Here is a 9,297-nt window from a genome sequence, read left to right as displayed (position 1 = left end):
CACCTGGGCCCAGGCTCTTCCATCCTGCTGGTCCCGCATCTGCTGGATGGTCGCTGTGGTCGCACAGCCTCCAGGGGCACAGCCGCACCTGGCCCTGTCCAAGGGCAGTAAGAGGAGCTTTTCATTCCCTGCTCTCCTCTGAGCAGGGAAAGCCCCTCCCACAGCCTCCTGTGGCCTTGTCCCCCCTTCCCTGTCCAGGGCTGCATCCCGTTTCCATGCAAACCCATCGTGGGCAATGGGGCAGGGGCTCCCCTGGGGGGCTCAGCCACTGGGGCCTCAGCCAGGTCTGTGGAGGGGCCGGTGCTGCCCAATGAAGGGCAGGGCTGTGCGCGCCCCGGAGAAGGTGTGTGTGTTGTGCATGTGCGTGCGGTGCGTGTGCGTGTGCGTGTGCGTGTGCGTGTAGAGCTGGAGCGGGCAGGGGAGGTGGCTATTGGCCAGGCAACCAGCACCTAAGCTGCACTCACCCCTCCTTCCTGCTGTCACTGTCACACACAGCTTTGCTGGAGGCCACAGGGAGGCCTGCCCAGCTCTCAGGCCTCAGGGGAGCAGGAGGGGGAGCAGCCCTGCAGGTGGGAGGGAAGCGCAGCCAGAGTGAGGACCTGGCAGAGCCCCTCCCTCCCTCCATCAGGAAGCACTGTGTGCAGGGGCGCAGGAAGGCCCCCCTTTCCCAGCATGACCCCATGACCCCGGCTCCCGCTTCCCTGGGCCACACAGCCTCCGGACTCGCGGGTCGAACGGCCATGGCTCCTCCGGCCAGGAAGGAGAATGGGTTCCCGGCTGCGTCCTCCCTGTTTCCAAGTGAGTTTCACCCCTAAAGGCGTCTGAGCAGCACAGAGCGCCATGGCCTGCCCTCCCCTCCGCTCACGCCCTCCTGCTCAGGGTGAGGGCCTCACGGTGCCAGCCCAGAGGCCATGAGTGTGGGCAGAGCGCCCCATGGGGTGGTGCCTGCCCCTCGCAGGCCCGGCTGCAGCTGCTGGGCATGGACTCCGCCTCTGAGGCCCGTGTCCAGCTTCCACGTGCTCAGGGGGTCCTGCAGCCGCGGTCTCGCCTCTCCTGCCGCTGCCCCCCTGGTGGCCTGGCTGTGGGCCTGGCGCTCGCCCACCTCCCTGCCTGGTCCCCCTCACGGCCTCCGCTGTGGGTCTGGCCAGCACGTGAGCACTTCTTTGCACTGAAAGACCGTGAAGAGAGGTGAGGTTTCCGTGTCTGGTTGAGAGTGTACGTTGTGCTTTTTCAGAAATTGGTCCATTTCACCAGAATGTCAAGTGTGTGACGCTCTGCCCAGGATTCCCTGTGCGCCTCCGATGCCCGCAGGTTCTGAAGGAACAGCCCCGCTTCTGTTCCAATCCTGGTCATCCGTATCTTCTCTCTTCCTTTGTAATCTTTCAAAACGTTTGTGGACATAATCGATGTTTTCAAAGATCCAGCTTTTGTGTGTTCGATTTTCTCTACTCTTTCTGTGTTTTCCATTTCCCTGGTTTCTGCGCCCTGTTCCTTCCTTCCTTGCTCTTGCCATTGTTGTAGCCTTCCCGTTCCTGTTTGCTGAGACGGGAGCTGGAGTACTGACCGGAGACAACCTCGTCTCCAACGTGAGCATTCACATTTCCCTTTCACTGCGGCTGGACTGCGTCCCGTGGGTGTTTACCGGTGTGTGTTTATTGTGTATATTCATTTACTCACCCCAACTGAACACTTTTTTCAGGCCTTCAGGATTGGTGCTCACAGGGGTTATTTAGAAATATGTTGCTTTCTACTTGTCCCATGATTCCTCTATTCCCTTCTTTTTCTTCTTCTGCTTTTTACCTTAATTGAGTATTTTTTTAATTCCATTTCACTCCAGTTGTGGACTCATCAGCTTGGCCTCCTCTTCTGTGTTTTTAATGAGAGCTTAGCACAGAATCTCCGCCTCAGCACCAATGACATCTTGATCCAGATAAATCTTAGCTGTGGGGCCTGTGCCTTGTAGGACATTTAGCCGTGGGCCGCAGCTGCTGCTGGGGTTCGGTGCCACCTCAGCCCCTCTGTTCTCGGTCCTCCTTCCTCCCAGGCATGTGTCTGCTGGATGCCACGCATTCGGTTCTCAGCGTCCAACGAGGACAGCTCCCCCATCCCCATTAGCCCTGGAGTCCAGACTCACACAGGATCCGGGAGGGGCGGGCCCAGCACGTAGTGTGCAGCAGAAAAGCAGGCAGCTGGGCTGGGCTCTTACGGGAATTAGGGTGATTCCGGGAAGGTTCCTGCACAATCCAGAGCTCAGTCCACCTGCTTCACTGCTCCAGGGAACCGCTGCCTCCCCAGACCAGGCGCCAGCTCACTGCCCTGCTCCTGGGACAGTGCCCAGGCCTCCCCTTAAGTCACCATTTCATTTTGGAGTGAGAAATGCCCTTGTTCTCCCTCAGATGGACACCAACTCTGGGCCGGCCTGGCCTGAGCCCTGGTCCTGGGCCCTCCAGCCCTCCTGCTCCCACAGGTCCTTCCCTCCTGTCCCACACCAGGCCCCTCTCAGGACCCAGGAGATGCAGGGAGGGAGGGCCGAGCACACAGGATCCCCCTGATGGAGCTCAAAGCCCAGTGGGGGTGGGACAGGCACAGGGACCGCAGCAGAGCAAGATCCCGTGGGGAGAGGTGGAAGTCCCGGGGGCTGGGGACCCTGAGCGTGGCACCTGAGCCAGGCTGGGCCTTCAGGGCAGCTCCTCAGAGTAGATGTCTGTCTGGGGGGAGGAGAGGAGGAGTGGGCATGGAGCAGAGGCTGGGGGCAGAGAAAAGCTGGGTGCAGAGGAGCACAGGCCAGAGGGAGCTGTTGGGAGGGGAAGGCAAGGCCTTCAGCCAGCCCAGGGGGGCGAGGACAGGTGGGGCCAGGAGGGTGGGGAAGGGTCAGGAGGAGCTGTGGCTGCCCAGGGGCATGCCTGTGCCCTGAGGCCAGAGGAGGGTCATGGACAGTTGGGACATTTGGGAAGGACAATGAGGGGCCCTGGGGGACTGGCTGTGGAGGTGAAGGGACAGGAGGCAGGGAACCTTGTCAGGAAACTGTGGGGTCACAAAATCGGGACCTGGTGCCCTGAGCTGAGTCACGGGCGGGAGATGGACGAGGAGGTGAATCAGGAGACGTGTTCGGGGTGAGCGTGGGCTGCTGGGTACCGGCATGGAATGGGCCAAAGGGAAGCTGAGCCCTGGCCTCAGGTTGGGCCGCCTGGGGTGAGGCTGCAGGAGGTTTCTCATTCGCTGAGGTCAGACACAGAGACAAAGAAAAGCTGAAAAATTCTCTGATCAGGTGCTGTGGTGCCCTGGGGGGGCACTGAGGAGAGGGAGGAGGTGGTGAGGCAGGGAGGGAGGGAGGAAAGGGACAGGAGGAGATGGGACAGAGAAGACCCAGGGCAGCCACCGCCAGCTGAGTGTCCCGGGCAAGTCCCTCTCCCTCTCTGATCCTCAGTTTCCCCAGCTGAGCAAGGGGTGCTGCTTCCTCCCCTGGGCTTGGAGGGTGGCCGTCATGGTGGGGAGAGTGCCAGCAGAGCCTGCTGCCTGAGTGTGTGAGCCCCGTCTGCCCCCTCCACCCCCCCAGCTCTGGAAGAGGGGCCGCCACACTAGGGCCTCCTCAACGCTCAGTCCCCTCACTAGGCTGTCAGTTCTGTCCCTCAGGTCGGCATGTCTGAGGGCGGGTGCACCGGGGCTGGAGGGGCAGAGTGTGAGGGGGAGCCTGTGGGGGCCATGCTCAGCCAGGGCAAGAGGCATGTGAGCACCTGCGGGCAGTGTGTGAGGCAGAAGCTCAGACTCACCTGCCCCATGTGGCTGGGGATGAGCCTGGGTCCCAGCCTCCACGAAGGGGCTTTGCACACAGCAATCGTGTCATCACCCTCCGGACAGGTGCACAATACACCCACATATGCTCGTCGGCATCCTCATGTGTGGGCATATACACGCACCACATACAACATACATGTGCAAAAAACACAGACACGCATGCATTACACTCTCTGGACAATTCTTCACTCTCCCAAAGCACAAGGTCATGTTTCCAGGCTTCCCTCCCTCGGGGCAACCAGATTCCAGGCTTCCAGTTCCCCAAGGGCACGCTCTGAAAGCGCCAGAGGCTGAGGGCCTCACAGGGGCCAGAGTGCCCTCCACACGCTCACCAGGCGATGAACATCCGCGTGGACTCCCCTGCCCAGCTCCTCCCAGCCGGCCCTCTGCAGCTCCCTGAAATCTCTCCCCTTCCTGGCTCTTCTCTTGCAGTTTCGTGAAGAGCCCAAGCCTGGAGACCTGATTGAGATTTCCCGCATCGGCTACTCCCACTGGGCCCTCTATGTGGGCGATGGATATGTGATCCACCTGGCTCCCCCAGGTAAGGGGGTTGAAAGTAGGATTTACCAAAGATTTATTAGCCTAATGCAGTGGTCGGCAAACTCATTAGTCAACAGAGCCAAATATCAACAGTACAACTATTAAAATTTCTTTTGAGAGACAAATTTTTTAAACTTAAACTTCTTCTGACGCCACTTCTTCAAAATAGACTCGCCCAGGCCGTGGTATTCTGTGGAAGAGCCACACTCAAGGGGCCAAAGAGCCGCATGTGGCTCGCGAGCTGCATTTGCCCAACACGAGCCTCATGAGAACAATTAAAAGCCAAGTGCCACCCTGGAACCCTCGCTGGGTTCTCCCTGGGCAGTGCGTGGGCTCACTGTACATCCGTGTCCCTTGGGGGCATCTCAGTGGTCCCTCGGGTCCTGACTCAGCAGGGAAAGAGGTTCGTGGGCCCCTGGGAAGCCAGGCTGCACCCACATTGGATGCTCTCCAGCTCGGACCGGTTAGCTGGGCGAGCAGACAGATTTCTCTAAACCAGCAGCGTGTCTGGGTGTCCCGCTCTCATGGAGGGACTGCCTCTCAGGCTGTGTCCTGTGCCCAGAGGATGTCACAGAACAGGGCGTCCTGAGAGGGCTTCCTGAACACCCTCCACGGAGCAGCTCTCCCAGGTCACACCTCACAGAGAGTCTCACACACACGCACACGAGCTCCTGGACCCTTGAAGTAATGCAGGGAGAGCAGAAGCAGGATGACAGGCAGGCAGAGGAGAAGGCAGGGCCCAGACGTGTGAGTCGTCCATGAAAGGAAGGTGCTGGGAGGAGACCGCGGACTGGGAGGCACAGGGGCTGGTGCCCTGCAGAGCAGTGGCACCCACACCTTGGACAGCAAGCGTTTGCATTCTCGCTGGACAGAAACTTCTCATGATCACAAGAATCTCCTTGTGACTGAGCAGGTTTCTATTTGCTGTCACCTACACTGACAGAGCTGAAAACTGTCAGCATTGATGGCAAATAGTAAGCGAAACCCCCTAATCCAGTCGACACTTAGGAGGCTTGGAACAGGGATTGTGAGTGTGAGGAGCGGGTCCTGCTTGTGTGTGAGTGTGCAAGTAGTGCTTCCTCCAGGGCGGTGCTAAGGGCAGCATCAGCCTCAAGACTCACACATAAAGGAGCCTACTGGTTAGCGTGCTCTCTAGTTCCCTCCTCTTAGAGAGCAAATCCCGGGCTCCAGGCTCAATGGATTGGACGCCACCAGCTGGAAGTGCTGTGTGGCCTCTCCATGTGGCCAGAGCTGGGCCAGAAAAGGCCCATGATGCCTCAGGTCCAATATCGGTTGTTGAACGGACATGAGAGTGTTTACCATGAAGTTCAAAAGGAGAATAATGAGAGAATGTATGAAAATTGCACAGCAGAGTCTGAAACCCAGTGGGACCACAACTACTTTGATCTCTTTCTGAAACACACAAGTGCAAACATGAAAATATAGTTTACTACCGTAAATTCATATAATGTCCATTCATGTAATGGAACACAGTGGCAGCTATTGACCATCACAACATTGATTAACATGAAAAGTATTCACAGCTCGTTAAGGAAAAGAGCAAAATGATGGAATCCTCCAATCACATTGGTGAAGGGACAGACACCAGAGCTCAATAGTGTGACCCCCTGGCCCTTCCTCCCTGCCTTGTGACCTCTCCCCTCCCAGGCCTCCCCTGCAGTTGCTGATACTCTTGTGTCTGATTCCAGATGAGTACCCCGGGGCTGGGTCCTGCAGCCTCTTCTCTGTGCTGAGCAGCAGAGGTGTGGTGAAAAGGGAGCTCCTGAGTGATGTGGTGGGGGGCTGCCGCTATTGGGTCAACAACCACTTGGACCATGAGTACTCACCACTGCCCGTGAACAAGATTATCCGTTCTGCGGAGGAGATGGTCGGTAAGGAGTTGGAGTACAGTGTTAAGAACAGGAACTGTGAGCACTTTGTCACCGATCTGAGATACGGCAAGGCCCGCAGCCGGCAGGTAAGGCCCTCTCTTCAGGGGCTCTCTCCCTTCTGGAGGTCTACTTGGAGTGGGGGTGACAAGAATTACCTTGAATAATTCAAAAGGGAGCTCTCAGGGTCTTGTTGGCTGGGAGTCAGGATGTTTGAGAACAAATCTCACATCTGCTTTTAATCCACTCAGGGTCTTTGGACAGGGCACTTCCTCTCTGGCCTCAGTTTCCCCATGTGCAAGAGGAGGGGATGTTTGGGGGACCTCTAGGGCTCTGGGCTCCTCTATCCCTTTGGGATCCTTTGCCTCTAAGACCCACCCTAAAGGCAGCTCCTGATGCCCTGTGTGCTGTCAGGCAAAGTCTGGGTCAGCCCTGCACCATGACAGGTGTCCTAAGGCCCCAGAGAGTCTTCGGGCAAGAGATGCTCAGGTCTGTGGCCGGTGTAAGAGCTCAAGAACATGTTATGGAAGATCTGGGCAGAGCTTTAACCCATCCCCTTTGCCCTCTTCTGAGTTCATTGTCACAAACACACAGTAAGGGGCAGAAGCGGGATTCAACCCCCAGTGGTCCTGGCTCTTTCTGCTGAACCACAGCACCTCCAGGGCTCACAGCCCCTGTGACTGGGTGCTGGGCAGCCTGGATGGAGGAGAATGAGGAGGAGTTTTGGGAGAGATATTAAGGATTTGATGCTCATGTGGGGAGTTGAGGTGACCAGTTAGACATCTGTTTGGACCTTTGAGTAGCAGTTTTACGTGTGAGTCTGGGGTTCAGGCTGAGGTGGGGGTGGAGATAGAAGTTTCCAGGCTGCACTTGGGAACAGTACACAGAGCACAGTGATCCCTGAGGCCATGGTTTCCCATCGTCCCCCTCAGCTCTGCCACCACCTCCCTCTGCAGAGCTGGAGCCCAGGGAGAGCCCTGACCACAGAGCCATTCCCACTTTCACCCCCAGAGCTCTGGCCCCAGGAGCCCAGGCAGGAAGGCCCCTCCCCTACCACCTCCATCAGGACCAAGTGGCCCACCCAGGAGGCTCACACAGGATTCCATCCGTCCACCCTGCCAGTTGTCAGGACACATCCAGACAAGCCCAGCACTGACAAGTGGTCACACCTTCGGCTTCCCAGGGAAGGGTTGTTGGGACAAGGCCAGCATCTCCGAGAGGCCAGGCCTGGGGAAGGTGGGAGCATGAGTGTGGCCTCCAGCCCCTTTGGCGGAGGGAGGACCTGCCTGGTCTTGCTGTGGACTGTGAACCTGGGCTGCTCTCTTTCAGGCAGAAAAGTTCAAGACCGGAGTAACTGCGGGCGCTGGAGCCTTAGCTGCGATTGGTGCCACCATTGGTTTCGCGAGCAAGCGATCCCAACGCCAGTGACAGCCTGATGGGGCACAAAACCCCGAGTTAGAAGCCACGGTAGAGAAGACCTCGCACAGTCCTGTCCCCTTGACCCGAGCTCTTGGGCAACCTGTCCTTCTGTCTCTCACTGTCCCTCTCTTCCTGGCTGAAGGATGGACCAATTGTGCCAATACTGAAGAATTCATACGTGAACCTATGTCCCCTTCAAGGAGGAATTCTGCTGCCTCTGTGGCACCTAAACCAGAACAGAAGCACCGGGGCACCTGTGGGGGAAGCCAGCCTTTTCTGTCCGTGTGACTTTGGGAAAGCTCTGGACTCTCAGAGCCTCAGTCCCTTCCTCTCCGAGCTGGGGCCCAGGATCCACTCTAAGAAGATCAGAGAAGGTGGTGGGTGGAGGATCCCAGCCCCTGGCCGGCCTGGAGTAGGTGCTCAATGGACTGTCTACTTGTTCTCTGTAGTTGACCACTGTGGTCAGCAGACATCACTCATTTACTCTCATGGTGCAAAAAGAAACACACAATTACCTCCCCGTGCAGTCCCACCTCTGGTCCTTGAATCCCCCGATGAGGCATAAACATCTCCCAACATCTTTCCTGTACCTCCTACCTCCTTCAGTCAGCCCACCTTTTAGAAGTTGTGTTTTTCTTTCACATTTTTTTTTCCAGAGAGGAAGGGAGAAGGACAGATAGAAACATCAGTGATGAGAGAGGATCATTGATCGACTGCCTCCTGCACCTCCCACACCAGGATTGAGCCGCAACCCGGGCATATGTGCCGATCGGGAATCAAACGGTGACCTCCTGTTCGACCCTCAACCACTGAGCCACCGGGCTTCTTTTTTTTTTTTAACTCAAAGGTGAAGTCCTCACCCATCAGTGACTCCCACATGGAATTAAATCATCCTCCTGAGCCCTACTTGCCATGGCTCAAGCTGCCCCTGGTTGAATATTGAAATGAGTGAAACTGCTGTGTGACACTGTAATGATGGACACATGTCATTCTAATGTGTCCAGATGCATAGAATGCACCACACCAAGAGTGACTCTTGGGCTAAACTAAGGTCTGTGGGTTGTAATGATGTGCTGATGTGGGTTCCTCACGTACAACAAAAATACAGGCTGGGGAGAGGGAAGTTGATAATGGGGGAGGCTCTGCTTGTGTGGGGGGAGGGGTCATATGGGAAATCTCTGTACCTTCCTCTCAATTTCTCTCTAAACCTAAAATTTCTCTAAAAATAAAATTATTTTATGAAACTTAACCTCCTCAGAGTATCCCTCCGCTAGTACCTAGTGTGCCCTGGGTGTGGTCCCAAAAGGGGCGGGGCCTCATGCCCTCTACTTCCTCTCCCAGCCTCTGCCACCAGTGGCCCTACTGAATGGCCACTCTCCATGGTGGGCAGCACAGCCCCTAACACCCTGACTAGAGATCTGGGGGCGTCCCCTCACCTGGGCTGTACCTTCCCAGGCATGAGAAAGTGGGGGGCGGGGGGGCCCCTCGATCCCCTCGGTGCACAGACACCAGGCTGGGACGAAGCTCGGTGCCATCAGGAGGTTGAAGAACAAAGAGAATGACTTCTACTTGCTGCCAAAGAGCGCCTTGCTCAGATCCCCAGGCTCAAATGTCAGCCTCCATGCGGGGGTTCCGGAAGGATCCATGCTGGCCT

General features: G+C 57.1%; 1 protein-coding gene across 1 annotated transcript; it reads left to right on the top strand.

Moving 5' to 3' along the window:
- Nucleotides 1-733: 733 nt before the first annotated feature.
- LOC308234216 (phospholipase A and acyltransferase 4-like) lies at nucleotides 734-8,889 on the top strand. Its single transcript, XM_080641647.1, has 5 exons — nucleotides 734-798; nucleotides 4,228-4,336; nucleotides 6,045-6,313; nucleotides 7,554-7,691; nucleotides 8,300-8,889. Exons 1-4 carry the CDS (start codon nucleotides 766-768, stop codon nucleotides 7,650-7,652), a joined length of 510 nt encoding a protein of 169 aa, XP_080497773.1. The 5' UTR covers nucleotides 734-765; the 3' UTR covers nucleotides 7,653-7,691; nucleotides 8,300-8,889.
- The last annotated feature ends 408 nt before the right edge of the window (nucleotides 8,890-9,297 follow it).

Source organism: Plecotus auritus, assembly GCF_963455305.1.
Source record: "Plecotus auritus genome assembly, chromosome: 9".
Classification (NCBI taxonomy): Eukaryota; Metazoa; Chordata; class Mammalia; order Chiroptera; family Vespertilionidae; genus Plecotus; species Plecotus auritus.
The sequence above is the reverse complement of the archived record's forward strand: the minus strand, read 5'-3'. Positions and strand labels throughout refer to the sequence as shown.